Source organism: Anopheles stephensi, chromosome 3 (genome assembly GCF_013141755.1).
Source record: "Anopheles stephensi strain Indian chromosome 3, UCI_ANSTEP_V1.0, whole genome shotgun sequence".
In the NCBI taxonomy this organism is placed as follows: domain Eukaryota; kingdom Metazoa; phylum Arthropoda; class Insecta; order Diptera; family Culicidae; genus Anopheles; species Anopheles stephensi.
Window position 1 is genome coordinate 27516001 of NC_050203.1, and position 21850 is coordinate 27537850.

At 44.7% G+C, this 21850-nt stretch overlaps 1 protein-coding gene across 3 annotated transcripts in view; it reads right to left on the reverse strand.

The window, feature by feature from the left end:
- The window catches only part of LOC118511541 (protein dead ringer-like), a 110559-nt gene continuing 88709 nt past the window's right edge, over positions 1-21850 (reverse strand). For all 3 annotated transcript variants that reach the window (XM_036054746.1, XM_036054745.1, XM_036054744.1), the window contains 5 exons: positions 16691-16874; positions 5783-5909; positions 3903-4234; positions 2950-3836; positions 1-2023 (listed from right to left, as the gene is read on the reverse strand). In XM_036054746.1, coding sequence (XP_035910639.1) covers positions 1590-2023; positions 2950-3836; positions 3903-4234; positions 5783-5909; positions 16691-16874 — 1964 coding nt within the window. In that variant the 3' untranslated portion in view covers positions 1-1589. The remainder of the gene's footprint in view (positions 2024-2949; positions 3837-3902; positions 4235-5782; positions 5910-16690; positions 16875-21850) is intronic.

Below are 21850 nucleotides of genomic sequence, written 5' to 3' on the forward strand. Positions count from 1 at the left end.
TTACTACCGTTCCGTCCACAATACATGCTATTTAGTCGTCGTTTATTTAACTGTAGTGTTACCGCCTTTCTTTTGTTCTCCTAATGTTGTACACTAAACAATATGCTGTTGCTTTCTTTGTGTGTTTAGTGCACCTAACGTTCGTGTTTCCGTTTTTGTTTTCTTCAAATTTTAAACGCGAAGCTACTAATTATGTTTATCTTGCTAACGGAAGTTCTTCCGTTGTTCCTTTTTGTTGTTGTTCTAACACCGCATTGTACAATTAATAGCGGCGCTGCGCATAGCTAATTTAATTATGTGTGTTTCCGTTTTGTTTTCCATCTTGCATCCAATTATTGCCTAGTAAGCAAAAGTAAAAACTCTCTACTCGAGAACACACAGCTACTATACTTATGCGGCGCACCTGTTGTCCGCGCATCTGTTTTCCCCTCACTCAGTAACTCACTAACGCCAGCAAGTATCTTCTCGACTAAAGGCAAAACTAAAACATATTCTAAGCAGCATTACTTACAACCCAATGCTTTCGTATAAACGTGTGTCCCTTTATCTTTTGTAGGGCGAACAGTTGCCCGACGCTATGAGTAAAATGGAAGCGGGAAAAGAGAAGAAGCTACTGTAAAATAAAGTTTAAAAACAAGTTTAAAAGCGCGCATCTTACAAATTATTAAGCATAATTTTTGGTTCGAAAAGAAGAGAATATTACAAAACGAAGACGACAAAAAATAAAATTGACAAGATGGGTTCTACGTATCCTAAAGTGGTGATGCTTGCCGATGGGAGAAACACGGATAAAGGACAGTAGGAAATGCAAACACAAAAAAACAAAATGGTCGGTTACCTAACACACTTAATCGATACTTTCTTCGCGAGGGTTTCGTATCAGACATTGTTTCCCACCATCGTTAGCGCTACTTGTTGTTGTTAGGAAAGGGCGAGTGAGAATGCGCTTAGTCAAGATTAAGAGCAGAAGGTGGAAACAAAAAAATGTAGCTCTCTTCTAGCCCTAAACAGTCTCCACTACTTCTAGACACTGACGCACAGACATCTCTTTAGTTTCAGAATCGGCGCCATTCCTTATGATTGTTTTACTGCGTAAATGGGAGAGCCACAAAAAAATGCTTTAAATTATTTGCACATGAGAGATTGAACGGTGATAAAATAATTCTATAAAAAAGACGGGAAACTTTACAATCTTTAAGGATGTGTGTGTGTGTGTGTTTGTCCTGTAGATAAAATGCCTAGGCGCGCACCTTTTTCACACACCACGCGTTTTTTCTTTTATAAGTTACTCGCTTCATACACTCTACTAAGAACTAAGGTCCCGGCTAGAATCGTTTCGGCTAGCTGCTGTGGAGAACGGTTGGAGAGAGCCTCCAGCTCTGAACCGGGAGCAAGCGAGGTTAGAAAATGGGGAGCAAGCGCACACGGACATTTGGAGAGGAAGAGAGCAGTGTATATGTCACGCGCTGTTTGCTTCTATCGAAACCCGGGATACACGGAAGTCGTTGCGCCCTCTATCGGGGGGAAATGAAAGCGGAAATGGAGAGAGCGGATGATCGGTGGGCTCAAAGCGAGAGGAGTCACACCGCCTATGATACCAACGATCTTGCCGGGCTGGTGGCACCGAGCGATGGTGTGCCACCGGGTGGAATCACACTATCCTGTTGCTGGATGCAGGTGTTGGGAACAGTGCTCGTAGCAGCAGTGCCACTACTACTAGCGCTGGTTGCAATGTTGCTGGTGGCGGTACCATTCGATGAGGAGAGTGCTACCAGCTCGACATTGGGCCCGGCCGAATCACGATCGTCCAGTGGTGAGATGAGCGCGGCACTGGACTTTACCGGCGATACCATGGAACCGATCGGCGAGGCGGAAGTGGCCGATACGGACGAGGAGGGTGGTGTCGAGGTCGGTGCGGAGAGGGTGTTGGTGGTTAGCGGGTTGGCGAACAGGACGCCCTCGTACTGGACACCGTTAAACTCCATCGTTACCACCAGCTTCTGGTCGCCTTTGCTAGCGTCGCCTGTGAAATGCGAAAGGAAGGATGAAGAGCGTGCATTAGTATTGGTGGTGAGATGAGAACTTGTTAGTGAGTTAGTGAGTTTGAGATACTGAGATACCATCGATCTGAATGGCGATCACCATTATTAGTTTATGTCCTGGACCATGGCTGATCAAGTCTCTTGGAGCAGCTTTAAAATGTTGGAAGTCAATAAGTGGAATCTGCTTTCTAGGATAGATTATGAGACTAAGTGGATATATTATACGAGTCCCCGAAGATAGTTGGACTCTCTAAACGATCGCGGTTTTCAGGACCCCAGGATAGTCAATTTAAAGGAAGATACGCCACTGTCGAACGGAACAGGATCTCACCAAGCATCAACCTAGTGAGCGTATACTCTGATCCGCCCCTAGTCCTAGAAGTACTAAGAGAATACTTCATATTGGAAATCTTGTCCGTAATGTGATAAGTTGGGGCAGCTTTGACTGAAACCGATGAAGCAGGAAGTCCTTATCACTGGGTTTATTGGCTTAAGGATTTTTAAAAGCTTTTCGTTCCTGGAGATGGACAAACAGTGCTTATAGAGTTCAGAATCCGGCCACTCAATGGTGTTGCATGACTCTTGCAATTCTGCAGTAATTGACGATGAAAACCTAGGCTTTATCGTACGGAAGCTTGGATCTAGGATAAATAAGATTTGTCCGATTCGGGAAGAACTTTCCTGAACAAGATGGACATTATGATGGACAGTCCATGTGGCTCTCAGAATAAGCGAGTAATGAAACTTGTGATTGTGACGTCCATTGCGGAGAATCACAGTTGACCTCAGTAGTCACCAACAAGTTGTTCGGTTCGTCCTCAACTAGAGAACCTTATCCAATTACTTTGCAACCGATAAGAGAATTACACGAGAGTTTCTTGGAGAGTCCCAATGTCCCAACACTTACCTCGACTGATCAACTTGAACTGCATGCCGGTAATGCCGAGCGGGGAGCTAAACGGATCCGTTAGCCCCGTGGCCGCCCCTCCGCCACCACTACCCGCCGACAGATGGCCCTTCGAATGGTGCAGCTCACTGTCCGGCGTCAGGCTGAGCCGATCACCGTTCTCATGCTTGCGAAGTTCCCGCGCCACACGCGCCGACTGCTGTTGCTGCTGGTGGTGCGCGAATTGCCTTTGGTGATCCAGCAACTGTTGCTGCTGTTGGTTCTGTTGCTGTGTCTGCTGCTGCGACTGTTGGCTTTGACGCTTCAGCTTGTCAGCACTGTCGCACCGTAGCCGCTCGCGGTCCAGTATGCTTAGGTCGAGCGTTGCCAGACTGTGTTGCTGTTCGCGCTGCTGCTGTGCGGCAACCTGCTGCTGCTGTTGCTGCTGGACACGTTCACGCTCACGTTGCTGTTGCTGCTGCTGCTGCTGCTGAAGATGATGATCGGCAAGGCTTAGTGCGAGCGGGTGCTGATTAACGGCTGCAGCTGCAGCAGCCGCCGCAAACTGCGCACGCAACATGTCCTCCTCCGTCGGTTCGTCCTCCATCTCGTCATCCTCGTCGTCGCCATCGTCGTCCAGTGTGGGGCGACGGCCGTGGCCACCGTTTTCGCGCAGGTTGATCGGCGTACTGTCGGACCGGGCGTCATCTTCGTCGTGCGAGGAACTGTTTAGCTTCTGTGGCGTGAGCGAACGGTTGTGATGTGAATGGTGATGGTGGTGGCTACGTTTGGCCGGCGGTCCTAGCCCGTTACCGTAGTCGCGCGGGTCACTAAAATCGACCGGATGATCGCGGTCGCGTTTGATCGCCGCCATACCATGATCGGGTGATTCCGAAAGATCGAGCGCGCTGTGGGAAGAGGATCGGAAGCAGCGATTAGTTATCGCACATGCCGAGAGGAAGCGATCATCTTACCTTTGCATATTATTTTCCGGGCTAGTGTTGAGCGAGTTCGGTGGACTGTTCGGGCTTGGGTTGTACATGTTCCACAGGGCGACGCGCGATATGTCGATCGCGTTCAGTGCGGACAGCTTGTCCGGACTCTGCGCCCGGCCCATCTCCTTCGGCTGGAACATCTTGATGTAGTTAAGCATGCGTTGCTCGAACTCGGCCGGCAGCATGTTCGGTATTTGGGCGACCGGTGGCAGCAGCCGGTGATGGTGCTGCTGCTGGTTGACGTGTGAAACCAGCGACAGTGGCGGCATCTGCGAGATGCCCTGCGGAATCGGTGAGCGTTGTACGGATGGCTAGAAGACGAGCAAAGGGAAGTGGGAAACAAAAATTAATTAAGATGCCATAAACACGGAACGAACTTCTTCCCGATGTATATTGTGTTTCCCCACTGGAGTAGTAATCCCCGTTCCGGACACGATCTAATGAATGGGCAACCTAAGCAAGCAAGCATGAATGAATGAATTCCATTTCCGTTGCATCGCGAGATGTTTGGTGTAGTATAAACGCAAAACAAACAACATCCGATCACGTTGAACAGGATCGATTCGTATGCTCGTGTTGGCGCATTACTCGCCCCAGAACTCTGCCAGCATCATTCGATTCAATTTCGTGCTAAATGCGCGGCCCCCGAACATTAGCTCTTTGCCGAGCAACACTTGTTGTTGGATCGGCACGCATTTGAACGCCCTACAAATCGTGAGAAGCATGAGCGGGTGATGTCGGAACTTGTTTAACAGTGATATTTTGATCCATTCTCATGCTGCTGCAGCTCATCGTACAGAGACGCTTTGCATGGCGATCGTTTTCCACCGAGCAACATGAGCATGAATCAAAGTTTATTGATTATTGACTATGGTTTATGGGTTTGCAGATGGTTCCGAAGAAGAACGGTGGTCGTAAAACGGGCAAAGGCAATTATTTTACACACAATACCGATCCCGATCGATTTGCAGCTGTCCGTTCTGAGACGGTGGACAAACATGCAGTAACAATGTTTTGAAATTGAAGCGCGAAAAACATTCAATGAAGGCGGATTCATTCAATATGTTTTCGGTCTGAAAGGGAAAAAATCTATTTGCTTCTAAGTTTTAATATATCTTCACGAATATAGGCTTATTTTAAATCAATACGAACAGGTCGTCTAAGAAGAATATAATTGAGGATATCATTAGATGTTCAAGATCAAGATCTCTTTTCGATGGATTCCATTGGTAGATCCAGAATTCGCCCATATTCCTGAAATACCGCAAAGCAGAGCTCCAAAGTCAGCACATACGACAATGGTCCTCCAGCCTCAAGTCTCGAGGAATCCTAACTCCGAGCTTCCAGACTTTTTGATGTAGACATATCCAACTTTAACACAAAATTTAGCTTTCAATTCTGAGTTTGTTCTCAGGGCCTTCTGAATACTTGCTGGAGGATAAGTCAATTTAAATGTAGCACATCAGGTCGCCCTGAAGTTGGTGCTGAGCTTACCCCACAAACCAAACAACCCAAAACTTGGTCTAAACTATTCCAAATTGTCTTCAGTCTACTACCGAACGACGAGTTATAATAGATCTCATTATCATAATGTCCATCTATTAGATATCTGCAGTATTGAGTTCAAATTTGTATTACTTTCTTCTAATGTGATCTCAACCATGTTCACATGAAGTGATATCCTCCCACATTGCCCTACGACAACGGCACACTGGACAGAAGACCGCGCGTTTTACGCACCTGTACCAACGAACCCGCGCCTCAAAACCTACTGATCATGCTCTGATCATATAGCTCCCCGCTTCACTCCCCATCCCTTCCCCGTGTGTTTCGTGCCGGTTCGCGTTCGTTGCACTTACCGAATCAAACTGGCCATAGCTAGAGCGACGACCCTCGCGCCGGTTTCCATCGATGGCGGCCTGCAGCTCGGCCGGTGTGCTCAGGTTCTTCTTCTCGCACTCGTACGGATAGAGATACTTCATGTACCTGGATGAGGAGAAAGAAATAGAAAGAAAGGGTTTAGAAGAAGATTCACTACAGTAGAAAAGAATGTGTGTGCGTGTGTGATCGTCACGATGTCCGACGATGCTGATGAAAACGGTTGCATATGGTCGCCGCTCCCGTTCTTCTTATGCTCTTATGCTGGCATAGGCACACTTGGCTCGATGCTCCGTCAGGGCAGATGACCAATGCGTATATGCCTTAGGGAAGGAGGACCGAGAAGGCGGTGAGTATAAATATTAATTCATCGAAAGATGCACCCCCTTCAAACCACTCACCACTGGCGTGGGCCTCTATGTCTGGCCGTCTGTCGGGTGTGTTCTAATTGACTGTGTAAACATATTTACATGCATTGCGTGCTGCAATAGCATCTAAAACCAGTATTTTATAACGGACGCATCTCGGGAAGATGGTGGACCGTACCATCAATGGTTCCACGGATTGAAGAACTCTCATCGCACAAAGGTGGAGTTCTATGTGGCGTCACCATTAGCTCACGTGTCTGTCGATGTGTCTGACATCAGATTTTGAGTCGAAATTATTCTTCTACAACAAATTACAAAACAGACAGGAGATGACCTCAAGTCTCGATTGCAAAGCACGAAAATGGGGGGAAAATCCAGTCTTGCAGAAACTGAGAGAACTCAAAGGGATTTAAAATCCATAAACTCTTCAAGGTTTTGCGATATAGTTCCTGGAAGCGCAGTGCTGCATCCAGACGCATTTGGCCGCACTTTTGGGACGGAAGGATTAAAGGCGGCTCGAAATATCACAACAGCACCCAAGCTCCCAGACACCCAATACGTCCACAAGGCTGATCATCATCATCAAATACGGTTCCCAACAGAAACTCCACATACAATGAATCTCTTCAATGTGCCACGCCACAGTTTTTATGCCGGTTCCTTATAAAATCCATAAAATAGTCACAACAATGATGAAAGTTTCATTAATAGAGGTAGCGAGTCCGACCACCACCCGGTCAGCAAGAAGATGAACGGAAGCCGTCTTCGTCTTCGGTGAAGGAGATCATCGTAAAAAAAGCCCCTCTCTCGCAGAGACCCGAAGAAACGCACCAACAAAACCTTGAACCACTTTCCGTCGCCTTTGGTAGGTTTGTATAGCGTCCCCAAAAACATGCAAAACCGAAATCATCGCGAGGAATTTCTGGTGGGCTCGCAACACACAGAAGCTCCTTCATACCGTGGCTCCCGCGTCTGGAGTTTATTTCGTTGGGTTTTTATTTTCCGTTGACGCACATAAAAGCCGAGCATCGTGCGGACGGGTCCCAGCAGACTCTTCTCGCTTTTGATCGATTTTTTGGGAACCGGGTCGTGCGTGCGTTCGCGAAAATAATAATCAATATCTGTAGCGTTCGGGTGAGGTCCCGATGGGGTTCTAACACATTTTTTTGGAATTATATTTTGCCGGGGAGATGCCGGCGAGGAAATGTCTTTGGCAGCGTGAGCAACGACGGTCAGTCTGATGGATTGGTATTTTATGTTGGAAATCGTAAAAAAAATCGAAAGGGATAATGTCTGCGGTAGAATTGCGAGTCCAGGGTAAATGATGAATCGCAAAAGGGAGCTTGAGGAAGACCGGAAGGCGAAGAGGAGGCTGGGGTTTTATGATTATCTTCCAATTTATTTTGCCGTTTTTTTTTGTTCCTCTATTTGCAATAATAAATTCCTCGATTAATATTTCTCGTTTCGGTGCGGCTTTTCAGACTTGATTGAGGTTGGTTATAATTGGTTGATTATTGAAAGTGCATCAACAAAAAAAGGTTTGTTATAGAAGAACTGTAAGTTGTCTTTCATCACAATGCAATATTAAAAAAAAAAAGTTGATCTATTTGAGTGTTAGTTCTTCGAAGAATATCCTAATCTTGGCTTACTACACTTATTGATACCGCAAAAGTTGGATTGTTAGCCCACACTATGGCGGAACGGCCACTGATGGGATTTGAACCCCAGTCCTGCCATGTAAAGACCGGCGCCGCTATCGTATCTATCACCGGGCCGCCCTAGGAGCTAACCAATTCAATCCGATATTTACTATCAGTATTTCCGATACGACTTCATGAAAATCTAGCTCACGATAGGCTTCTCAAAGTTCTTCTTGGAGGTATCGCCTTAATGCTGACAAACACTCTTCTTTTTCAGAATCCGCTCCTAAACACCTGTCGAATTTATCATGTCATTTTCGAAAACGCATTTGCAGATTCTGGAGACATCTTCTTGTCAGTAAGAATTTATTAGATGAAAGTTCGCCAAACTTCTGTCTCAACGTTTGTGTTCACCTCCATCGATCGAGCTACAGGTACCTAGGACACTCTTAACCTGATGCGTAATATTCCTGGGTCTTATAAGAGGACATAAGAGCTCCAAAATTAAGGCAGAGCTTCTCGCAATTTTTTTCACCGGCAGATCAGACATTGAATCCTTGTTGATCGTTAATCTGACGTTGATCGTAGACAGAATTGAGTATAGCTTTTCTTAATCCTAAGAATTTAAGCCTACTACACAAATCTAGTTCTCGGAAAGCATAACTTGATTTGCAGAATTAGTCCAGTACATCCGATTAATTTTAATTGAGAATCCTATTGAGAATCCTTAAAGCTCAAGTTTAATCGTCAAGAAATCACAAATATGTAGAAGAGTTGCCAACAGATATGGTAAGTAGTAAAAGATCTTTTGGCTCCATATTTTTCAGAAGCGGGGCCTAATTTTTCAGAAGCGTTAATGAAAATAATCGCCCTTATTTTCCCTACAAGAAGTTCAAAATATTTATTTTAGGACGATAATGAATCCCAATTAAATGTTTAACCTCAAAATTCACCTATCGGCCTTTAAATTTTTCCAATTAAAATTCATAATTTTGTAATTGGAGTTTCACCCGCGTACCATTCATACCATCCATAGGCATTTATCTATATTTGTTTCTTTTCTTTCCCCCCAAAGTTTCACCTGCATAATAAATGCGGGAATAACCTTCGCGTTAGTCAAATTAATTCCACATTCAGATCAACCGCAAGAGAGTCGCATCTGCTGATAACCACCTGCAAAATGACACACAAAGCCCCAACATTTGTGCCGCGCGTGGGACTACACACAGCAAGCAGAAACCCCTTACTAATAATGCAAAACTTCAAATCCTCCACAGCACAGGAAAGTTAAAAAAAAGCCGACAATTGACAAACGAAAAAAAACCTACACACGCACACACACACACGGGAAATAATAAATGTCACAAAATTATCAACATTGACTCACTTCTCGTCTTGTCGTCTCTTCCCTTCCCTACTGTAACGACGTTTGTACCGAAACCCGCAACATCAAACCTTTACCAGATGTCTTCCCACCGCAACATCCCGCTAGCCCCAAGCCTCCCCCTGCTTTCTGGATGGTGGGTGGATGGATGGGGGTTTGCGCAAAGCGCGAGAAAGCGTCAATCGCCCAACAACGCCACGAATGTACCGGGAGCGATGAGTGTGTGCTGACAATGAAGGTGAGCTCTTGTAATTTTTTTTTTGCGCCAGTTGTCTCCTCGGTGGTTGGGGTTGGTTCGGCCCACCGACAATCGACATTAATTTCGGTATACCGGGCGCGAAAATATATATTAATTTAATATTTAAATTATCACCACCGCCGCCACCACAACCTTTTAATGGTTGTGCCAGCAGACGTACCGCTTCCAAAGGGTGCAGCAGCCAAGTTGGGACAGCCAAAAAAAAAAAACGATGTGACGCACACGATCATAAAAGAGAAAACTGGAACCCGTGCCCGCAAGATAGCACGTTTTGCTACGGAAAAACACACGCGCCACGGCAGACGGGATGGCGCGAAATGGAACAAACAGAATGGTTCATGATATCGGAACCGCAGAATCGCCCTGTGACACACCTGTGTAGCAGCACGTCACGAGGAAAGCATCCGGTGGGGGGGGCACCAAGAATTCGGCACCATAATTCACCACCTCTCACCTACCCACAAAGGGTGCCAGCCTGCCTGCCTGCAAGCATATGGAGCAGAAGATGAAAGACGCTGGTGCCCAGAAGATCGCGATCGTAAAAGTTTACTTAACTTATGTCTGTGCGTTTTCTCCTTTTTTTTTTGGGCACCAAACCTAAGGGGTTATTAGAGCAGTAATAATTCGTATCATTTGCTATGCAAAAAAAGTGGGAAAACTTAGAATTGAATCGTATTTTCGCTTCAGTCCTGTGCTGCATGAGTGATGTGCCGGTAGAGTAAAGTCACAAAGCGATTTCCCCCCACCCCGTGCACAGATGTTTTGGTGTGGAGAGCAATGTTTTGAATCAATTTTCAATGACTTTGGAGTTTTGGTGAGCTGTACAGATGGTGTGTGTGTGTGTGCCGACTTTCAGACAAACAGATGCCAGCCAAAGGCGCTGGATGAAAGAAATGCAAATTGCAACATGCATTCATGTGGTGCATATGTTTTAGAGATAAAGAAAATATTCTTTGATCGATCAAAAATACTTAAACATTGAACTTCAACTTCAACTGCGTTCAGAAAACGATGAAGAAAAATTTAAATTTAAACTAAAAAAAAAATATTTTGACGTTGGCGCCTAAATGGCTGCAATGCTGCACTTCAAATTAGCGCTTAGTCAAATGTATTTATAACTCCAGTTCTTATCAGAATCTCTCTCTCTCTCTCTCTCTCTCTCTCTGTCTATCTCTCTCTCTCTCTTCTTGACCTAACGAGCTCTTAGGTTATGCCTGTAACTTCTGGCTTACTAGACTTATTGATACCCCGTAGTTGGATAGTCAGTCGACACTATGAGGGAACGGCCACAGATGGGATTTGAGCCCCGGTTCTGCCTTATAAAGACTGGCGCCGTTGGCTCCTCTACCACATTTGACGGCTAAGATGAGGCTAGCGCTCCATACAAATTGATCAGTTTCTAGCGTCAAGTAAGTGAAGCTGAAATGCTGCTAGCTTTCCATGCAAACCAAATAGGCTAAAATTATCAGATTTAATAGTTGAAGTCTTAACCCATCATAGATCATTATCGTGCTTAAGTCATCGTAGTTTTTCTGTAGAGTGATCGTCAGGATTTTGATGTTCTTGAAATGTGAACGATAAGTTAGGTTATTTCGCTTACGCCATTATAGACCACAGTGCCATTCTGGACCAGTCTGGATGAGCAGGGCTCTCAGAAGAATAACGAAAAAAAAATAAAACTATTCCAAACGAATTAACAGTCGCCTCTAGAAAAAACCTCCAGTAAATGACTTGTATGATCGGTTCCACACTATGCGATCGCGATCTCTATACTTCCTGAGCTAAAAATAAAACCAAAAAAAAAAAACACACACACACATATATATATAACCACGCAGAAACGCAGAAAACTCCATCCGCCACTAATTACCGACACAAAACATCAATTACATCGCCTGTGTCCACGCACACGTGCAATGACACCGGGACTAAATATTTGTCTATTGAAATTCAAATATCCCGAGCTTGCGCGCCCGGCCCGATGATGCCCTCGAGCGATCCTCATCCTCGCCGGGGTTTTATGACTAAGCGTCCGCATATAAATATATGCTTATGGACGGTTTATGGAATTATGAGCTGATGAGATGGACACTTCTTCACCAACAATGCTGGTGGATGAGCGAGCGTTCAGAGGAGGTTTTTTTTTAGGAGGATGATGATTCCGAGGTACGCCACCCAATAGCCGTGCCAAACGAACACTTGAGGTGCCGACCCAAGGTGGATAAGGGTACATTGAATCACCTGCCTGCCTGTCGTCACTTTGGCCTTTTTATCACAATTGGGTTTGTTCAACGCACGCGCGAAGAGTTACGATCGCGCTCTGTTTCAACTGAGGCCTGGCAAGTTGGGCTATTGATAGGGCGCGATTTATTGATGGCAATCATGACGAATTATTTTGTAGATAAAAATTATTTAATTTATTATAAGCACCAAACCAAGTCTGCAAGTGTAATCGATCAGTTGACCGCAAAAAGAAGAACTGTGTCCCTAAAACATAACCACAACGACCCAGGTGTCGGCCAGCAAGTCACCTAGCGCTAGCGAACCACAGCGTGGACAAAAAATAGGAGGAAAAATAACAAAACAATCAATTTCTTACACGATATCAAACACGTCCATGTTTGAACAATTAAGTGATTGTTGGTTTTTATTTTCTCCCTTCCACGGCGCACCTCAGCCAACTTCACACCGGGCCACCCTTCAGCTGTGGCGCAGCTTTCTGCGGTGAGGGCAGTGTTTCGGTGTGATGATGTTATTACCCACAGGGTTTGTGGTTATGTCGACGAATGACTTCAAATGGCTAGCTAAAAGGACCGGAATCGGAAAAGGGTGAACGGAGAAGAAGCGGATGGCATTTTGAAAACATTTGATCATCTTTTACTTCGTTCGGGGAAGGTTTCAGCTCAAGAAAAGCATCGAGTGGAAGCGAGGTCTTTTATACAACATTATAAATAAAAGTACGTCACACGCTGAGGTGTAGAAGCGCTTGTTGGCGGATATCCTTGAGAACTCTGTGGACACTGAATGTTAAGGGGCTGATATAAGTATAATTCAGCCTACAATTACTGGCAGACTCTAGACTCTCCAGACTCTGTATTAGTTTTTTATTTGATAAGGGAACATCATCATCTCTTCTGACAGCTATTGTTACGGCTACTCCTATGGCAGATGTTATTGCAAAACGATCAGCTGATATGCCTAACGCAGCATACAAATTGTAAGCTACGAATATTTTCTTGTTCTTTGTTGCTCATATGAACTTCTGATTCGTGGCGTCGCGTTGATGATTGTCCAGAATTCAAGCTCAATCAAATAATCCATACTGAGTATAGTCTAGGTCCATACTGGTTCATGGGCACATATCTACCCAGTTCTTCACTTGAGATTTGAAGACGTTTGCTGTTGGGCTAGTTGCTATTTGGTCAGCGATCCAACCTTTAATCCGCAAAAGATCAACTGACTGACCTGGCAAAACATCTGCCGCCATTGAGAAAAGAGTTGATCATTTTGCCTCATCTACTGAAACCCCTCAGGCAATGCAGGAGTAATGATTTGAAATTGAAGTAGCATAAGCACTAACTTCTTTAATTGCAAATGCATAAACAATGATGTACGACTTGGAGCCACAAGAGTGCATTTGAAGATATAAAAAAATCTAATTTTCTCCATGTTCTCCGCATTGTTATGCTGTTTAATCAAACGAGTAAACTTTAACGATCGATCTTCATAAATCAATCCCGAACAAAACCATCGCGGGACCACAATCGTACCCACGTAACTCGTACACACGGCAACGGCCACTTCGAGTCTCATTTGTATTTTAATGAAATTAGCTAACTTTATTGATGATCAGGTAGGCACAGAGGGGGAGGAGGGGGGAGGGGGGTTGGTGGTTCTTTTACGCGAAGGGCAGTCGCTTGAAGATGGGTTGGGGTTGAGCCACAAAACAAAACATCGGTTAATATGCAGTTTAATTTAGTGCCGGCCTATAAAACTGTTTCCTTCGCTTTTGCACTCTCTTTTTGGTCTCTGGTGGAGCTCTGGACTAGGAGGGATTTGAAGGTGCATTTGGGGTGAGGGAAAAGGGACTCACCACGTACATGCCCATCATGTAAGGGGGGAACATATTTTTCCAGTGGAGCATATTTCCTGCACACCGTGTGTTTGTGTGTGCTTATGCTGCTTGCGCCCGTCGCCATTCAGCGCAGTTCAAGAGTTAAAACAGAAGAAGAAATGAGGCGATTTTTTGCTGCCTTTTACGTTTTATTCGTTGCTCCGGTTTTTCCCCTCCCCCCTGGTGTCGTTCGCAGCTGCACTCTCTTCCGACGGTGGAGGGAATTTCGAACTAGTTTCCTGCAGGCCGCACGACGAGGCAGTTCGCGTCGGCGTAATATTTTGTCCCGGGCCTGCCCAAATTTTATGCCCAATGAAAACCGCGGATCGCATACACAGCACGAAGGGTAAGCGCAACAAGGGCATATTTATATATACACACACACAGTTGTGCACAACATGTGATATGCGCGCGTCAAGGTGATGCAGTGCTGCAGCTGAAATGTGCACCGAAAACCATCGCAGAAAGCGAACGCGAGAGCGAGCAATTGCTTCCCTTTTGGTTGTGGTTCGCCCGCTTGGGCTTGAGTGGTCTAACAGAAACAAAATGAAATCCAATAAAATAAAGTATAAATAATAATGGTTGCATCGTCGCGCAGGCGGCACAGCTCACACAAGAGCATTATAAATCATGTGCAAAAAAAACGGCGCTTTGGCAACCGGCCAAACCGAGAGCACACACGCGGTGGCGTCTGCTAGAAAGCGGACGGGAAACCGACGAGTACTCCGGGTCGGTAGTTGAGTGTTGTTTTTTTTTCATCTCGGACGGATGTGGGAGTAGATTTTTATTGCGTTCAGGAGACCAGAGGAAGCACTAACGTAACGCCAGTGCACGTGATGCTGGCGAAATGGCGAAAGTGATCTCAATTTGTTGGTTGGAAATAAATACGATCGGAAGAAATTGTGCATCTAATTTTTGTTTTCTGTTGGTTTTGCAAGAAATTTTGCTCTTGGAAACCATTGCCACAATTGCTTAAAAAAAATCATATTTGATAAGAATTAGACAATAAAAATCGATCTAAAAGATTTGAGTGTGAGTTAGTTGTCTTGGCTGTGATTAGGGCAATAGGCTGATTTTAACGATGTTTGTGGGAAACCCCTGTACTCTAGTAATTTACCAAGGAATCCATTTTTTTGTATTATATTATTAACCACTAGACAAAATTGTACAGTGTTATCAGTTCATTTGGATGAGCTATGGTCAGAATAGTCCAAGGACTACAATTGAAGATTTGATCGTCCTATGAGTATTATACCTGATCAAAAGAGGTTTAGTTGGTGTGGCCATAGTCGTCGGCTTGGCTCGGAAAATTCAAAGACTATTTCGATAGTGGTAAACCTCTGATTATGAAGAGATGGTCCGCTAGACATTGGAGAACATATATATTGCTCTCACATAGAATAGAAGAAGAAGAGGCTATCCTTGATCACCGGCTATAACCGATAAGGATTAAGCAACATTTTATCTCTTTTCGCGAAGGGAGAGGACATCAAATCAGAGGCCCTGGACATCCTGAACTTCAGACATTCTTCTAAGATCTCATCTCATCAAGATTTCGCAGAAGCTGATGAGGATATTTAAGGATCTACAGGTCTTGCAGTTCTACACTTTGAGCCCAAAAGTTGAAGAAAATCCTAGATAAGATTCGCAAAGCTGTATAAAATCCTCAATCAAGGTCGTCCACTTCGGAACGATTATCTATTATTCTGAGTGAGCAAGTGACATTTCTTCCCGATTGTGAGCACATCGTGGATAGAAGAATCTCCCAACTGTTCCCAGCGGCGTCCAAAATATTTGTTGAATAAACTTCACTAACATGATCTAAGAGAATCTTGCTATGGTTTAGACGGAGAGATTCTCTGATCGTCACTGATCGTCAAGGCTTAGTAGGAGCAGAAACCAATTTATTTCCACGACCTATTCTGTGATAGTTTCTGCATACAAATATGACGATTTACTGTACCGTCAAACATAAATGAACAAGGATTGAATTTGATGAAGGGTTACAGAAAACTCTAACACCCATCCATTATGCGATACGCTTCTGTGTCGCTACAAAGTGTTAAGAATCAATCATGTTTGTCTGTTTAAATGCACTTCTTCACTTAGGCTAGCCGCCATTCACCGGATCAGCTCAGACAGCACACCACCATTTGCCTGAACAGAATCGAACTGATCGAAGTGCCGAAGGTCTAATGATAGCGTTACGCTGTATTATTAGACCACATTAAATGCATCATAGCCTGGTAGCGCGAGCTCGCATTATGCATGCAAAGCCTGACCGCAGCCACTAGCACTTGGTTGGTTGGCCTATAATTTATGCGCATACATACTGCATACGCCCCTTTGACCATTGCTACATTGCTACAGTTATCAACTACAGCTCATGTGCTGTGCTTCACCGATCTCGTACTCGGCAGTCGCGTCCTAAGGGCGGACGGTTCAGCAAACGAACGAATGAGAAGTCAGGATGCATCATCCCGGCAAACGAAACAGGCCGCAATGCAATCGATTTGTATCTGGAATATATTAAATCAACCTCCACCATGAGGATGATGGCGCTTTGCTCGCGTTTAGCAGTTTATTCTTGCAAGAGCACGCCGCGAGACGGTGGCCATTTTGATGTGTTTCTGTCCCCGCCGTTTTAATCCCGCAGGGTCCTCGGTCGTTCGGTGCGCTTGCTGTGTGCGCATTGGACGACATTTTGACGAATTAATTGACTTTATTTTGTTTTAGCGCGTCCTTTCGTTGCCGGCGTTCGTTCGCATTCCACGGACGCGCGCGCGCGGTAGGTAGGAAAAACGGATCGCGAAAATGACGAACGCAGAATAGGAGGCCACAGAATATTAAATGGTTCGAATCTCGACCGAAAGCAAAAAAATCGGGTTACAACACCACCACCCGGGATTCGTTTCGGCGCAACCGGGGTTTGCAATTTATTCTGGACCGATTACACTCGTCCGATCGCTACAAAATGGCGCACGGCAAAACGGGAAAATCACTTACAAAGTGATCGTAAATTATGAATTTTTACGCTGGAATATTCATGCATAATATTTACTTTTAAAGGTCAAGATTTCTGCGCCGTTACTGTAGCGCATTTAGGTTGGAATGGAATACTCACTGTGTTCGTAGTGTAAATGCGGCGCTGGTAATGCTGGAAGGAAGATGCAGTCCTTTGATGATTTCCTGCCACAGCTTCTTGTTGATAACGTCGACGAGCCCTCCGCGGGCAATCACCAGGTTGTACAGCTCGTACAGATCCAGCACCGACTTGGCCATGATTGGCAAGCGGTTGATGGGTGTGCCTAGAATAGAAGGGAGAAATAGTTTAATAAGTTGGATAATAATTCTTCCTTTTCTGATATGAATGTTCTAATAAATCAATCCGATCTATTGATGCATTTGTCATACGAAATCAACCCCCAGATCAAACGATCGTACGTACAAGCCCTACCGAGTTGGTGCTCTCGAAGGCGCGCGAACCAAGTGGATGTCTATTTTTATTTATTGCTCCGCTTTTATTCTGGTAACATGCAGTGCAACCTCCTGACATTTTTTACTCCGCTTCCATCACTTTATCACACGGTTCTTACCGAACAAGACCTACAGAGATCGCCAAGATCATTATCCACAGCACAGAGAGTGCGAGCGACACGGTCATAGCAATATCAGCAATAACAACAGACCCGGCTACCGGTCATGGTCCTGAGCCATATTGCTACAAAATACATCTTCAGCGATCACCCCCCCCCCCCCCCCCCCCGAAAAAAAACGACCTATCTGACAATCAATTTTGACATCTCTTCTACCCCAGCAGACACATCATCGGGCACTGCATATTTTCGGCCACCAGACACTCGCGACTGGCAACCCATGCAGACATCCCATGGCGCGATAAATAGCGTTAAAAAGCGGTGACGATGTAATGGATTGACTGGGCCGGTTGGGAAGTGGTGGTGGATATAAATGATGAATATGTTCATCACACGGTTTACCAACGCAACTCTTCTTCTCATGCCACGTGTTGGCCGCGAAACCAAAAAAAAAAATGGAAGCCAACTAACGACCATGCTGCGTTAGCCGCAGAAGCTGGTGTGATTAAAAATTCCGAAGAAATTATGATCATTCATCGATCGGATGGTTCACTTGGATCGTAAATTGGGCAGTTTCTGGCAACAGTTTTCCTGAGCCCACTTTTACGACTGTTTGGATGCTATTTGCAATATGAAAAGAGAGTTCGTGATTATTCATTCCGACTGGCGCCAGAGGTAAATTTTGAGGATCAATTGATGTGGGACTCTCAAGATGTGAGACTCTAGTCATGAAGATGCATTAGTTTAATTGAAAATTGCGAGTGAATTATTTAAAATACGAAGTAATCTTAAAATTTGTTGGAGAATTCAGTCAGTCTCTAATGCACGCAATAAATAACCGCAATTAAAATGAGCTAATCATTAAATCAAGCTTGAAGCAAATCAAAACAACCATCCCTCTCTCAGAAACGGCCTTTTCATCAACTCGGGGTGAAATATGTGCTGCCCCCATGTTGGCAGATCATAGTATCATCATCCAATAACTCATCCACCTCAAGCCACCAGCCTTTCATCTGTGTGTTTTGTGGCATCTCGGGTAGTCTCAGCTATGTTTTCTAAATAAGAATTATGATTAAAAGGTTATGTTTCAGGTCCCACCACCAACACCAACGCCGTACGACTGGCGGCGAAAATATTTTGACAAATTAGCATCACCCTGCAGTCTCCACACTCCAACACAGGCTCATGCCAACCCCGAACCACTAATGAATGATCGCGTTTGCTAATGCGATCGTTTCGCCGTGTTGCGATTTAGCGATTGCTTCCATCTTCATCATCAAACCCCATTCTCGCGCAACATTATCAACGTCATTTGACAGTGAGCTAGGCACACGACTCCTTTCGCTCGTGCCAAAGCCATGTGGTATGCTTTCGAGACCCCGCCCCCCCCCCCCCCTCTCAGCCCGAACCTCTCAGCCCGCAACAAACAGGGACCTGCAATGCTGTGTTGTGACATTCGCTTTTCCAAACAAACTCCAACGCGCGCGCTCTAACGAGTGTCGCGTGGAAAAATACAATTTATTTGTTTGGAGGTTTACCTCACCGCGACTTTGGTAACTTCGGCCCCGTTGGGGTTGCTGCGTGACCCAGGAAAGAGAGGATTGGATGTGGGGCCGGTTGGAAGTGTTGTGGCTTTTTTTTTTGCTGGAGGAAATGGTCCAAAACCCACCGCTTGTGGAAACTTTTCCCTTTTTTCCCAACCGGCGGCGGTAAGAGTCGTCCCCAGTCCACACCCGGGATTGAGTTGTTTATAAACTCTGGTGCGTGTGAAAACATAAACACACGGGGCCCGATCGGTGCGCTACTTTGTATTATTATTAATTATTGGAAATGTGGTGTGCCAAATGTTTTGCAGTGGGGTGTGTGTGTGTGTTTTTTTTTGTTTAGCTCGAGTGCATCTGTGCTGTGATTGACGAAGTCCGCTCTCCACCATTTCTTGATGATCTATCGCCCAAGAGTTTTTGGTTTATTTGGCAATGAAATGAGGTAATGGGTTGTGTTAATTAGCAAGCTAAAAGGTAGGGGGTGTTTTACAGACCCCCCCATTCCTCCCCCAGAAACAAAAAAAAAACCTTGGAAAATGCGTTCCACCAATATTATTGCTACGAACGGTACGGGAAAAAAGGCGAAACAGAATTTTAATCCATCCTACCCCCCTCGACAGGTTACAAAGTTCGATAGTAAAACGATACAACGGCCCGTTGCAGACGAACGTAAGCTAGGTTGCAAGTGTAAGAAATGTGTTTTGATATAATCGGACTAAGACGTTCGGTCGGGGGCGAAGAATTTTAATACCTAGTGAGGCTAGTAGATATGTGATACCTTCTTGCACACTTTGAAGGTTTCTAGAAGTTTTACGTGTTCCTTCCAGCCAGTTCCTTCATTTGATACGAATCGGATTACATGCAAAAAATGAAAAGCAAAACTACTAAACACTAACCTGAAAGGGACACACCGAAACGGATATCGGGGTGTCGGACAGGGTGAGGTGGTGGTAGCAGTGCACATCGATAATGATGTGGATGCAAATTAAGTTAGTTTGTTATTGCAAGAAAAGACAGATCCTGGGGCATGGAGCGGTAGAGTTGCCCGTGATGTTGTTAGTTCCGGGTGTCACCCTGAATTGATGACGCTCTCTCTAGGAACCAATCGGTGACAGAAAACAATATTGATCACACAACAGAAGCGCAGGTTAGCTATTTCGCTTTTAGTTCCTAAGTGAAACGCCTTCCTGGAGAAGAAGATAGGCTAATTTATAAAGTTGGGGATAGCCTTGTGGATTAAATCCTGCATCCAAGAATTCTACGACAATACTGCCATTTACCACTGAGCGGTTTGTTGAGTCCTTAATCAGACCTTGGCTCTCTTAAAATTAAATAATTTCAGTTCTTTCTGAGGCCTTATAATCAGTTAGTGCTCTAACTAGTCTATTGAAAGGTGGGCTAGAGTTCTCCAACCAACACCAACACCAACAACAAAAATATATTGGCTGCTGCCAAAGGCAGGTAGAAGTCTCTTCGATCGATCGGTCGGCAAGAAGTCGGAGAGATATCTTTCAAACGCAATTTCAATGCTTTCCTTCTCTTCCAGGAAATTCTTCGTGGTTTAATAGGCTGCTCTGACATGAGGTCTAACATTTCACAACAGTAATGGGCCCTTGTCTAAAGAAACCTCGGTATTCCTCATGAGTTTCTTGGGCATTTAAAGGTCACACTATTATTTTGTGTAATTCTGGCAGGAATGTAGTCCCTTATTAGAGTTCTTCGTTTGTTTCCCTGTTTAAGTACTGAAAAAAATCAGCAGCTATACTTGAAGTAACACTTATAGCTGGTGGTCAGGATTTTCGCTCAGGGATAATATTTATAGCAACGAATAAATCTTCAGTTGCACCTCTTTGACTGGTTTAGCTATAGCTGCTCTAAATCAAATCATAATGTAGTCAAACTTAGTCTACACATAAAAGACAAGACACAGATAGTGATACACAGACACAGAGCTAATATAATAGTGATCCCGATTCTAGCACATAAATAGTATATCAAACCGTTTATTTTAAGATATCGAAATCACCAGGTGCCAATTCCATTTGTTATAGCCTTCGAGCGTTCCAGAAAGAAAAGGCTCGTAAAGAAAACTCCAACACGTCGTGTGTGTCAAAGGGGGTGTTTTGTGGTCCTTCCATGTGTCGCTCCTACCATCATCAACATCATCTCCAACGGCAGAGAGAGAGAGAGAGAGAGAGAGCTCGGACCCAAGCGTGCACGATTCGTGCACAATTCAAATATTCCAATTCGAAAATAGAAAAAAAAGCACGTGGAAGTAGGAAAATAAAATAAAATCCCGTCAACGATGCATTAATCAAACGCACACACGGCCCGATCTTCACCACGATCTTTGCGATCGCGTTGGGTGATCGCAACGCCACCGCCGCGTGTTTGCTTCCTACGATCCGATCTCTGGTACCATGTTTTCATCTGTCAGACTTAATTCTTCGATTCCCGACGTCCGATTATTTTTTCCCCGAAATGAAAAACCCTCCTACTCGGGGCTGATGTACTGATGAGAAATGGGAATGCACGGGGAATATGTATATTGAGACCCAATCGTACGCTCTGTAAAGACCGATATAAACTGGTCCATCCATCCACTAATTTTCTATGGGGTGAGGATATGTGTGTGTGTGTGTGTGTGTGTGTGTGTGAGTCTGGATGGAAAATGCAGCCGAATTTTCTTCACCTCAACCACCACGACAGATTGAAACAAAAACACAGCCCCCATGACAGAATCCATTAGTTTGGATAATTTTTGGGCAAATGTTCTTGTTCGGTGCTCGCGTTTTGGACTGCTTTTATTAATCAAATCTTAACGATTCGATTGGAGGTGTACGACATTGTTGAGTTTCGGCACATGTTCATCATTATAATGGCATGATGTCGAATAAATTATTATTGCGTTGATATGATATCACCGCCCGACATAGTCGGAATGTGAGCGAACTCGTCGCCCACGAAAAAAGGGGTGGAATAAAATTGAAAATAGAGTTCGATAAGCTTGTCTGACAGAATGTGTGCCAGAGCGGTTCATCATCATCGCCGAGTGATATCAATTAATTGGCTCTGCGAGAACAAACCCATGTTTTGGGGCGTAAACTTATCAGTAGAACATGTGATAGCTTCAAAGAAGGGCGA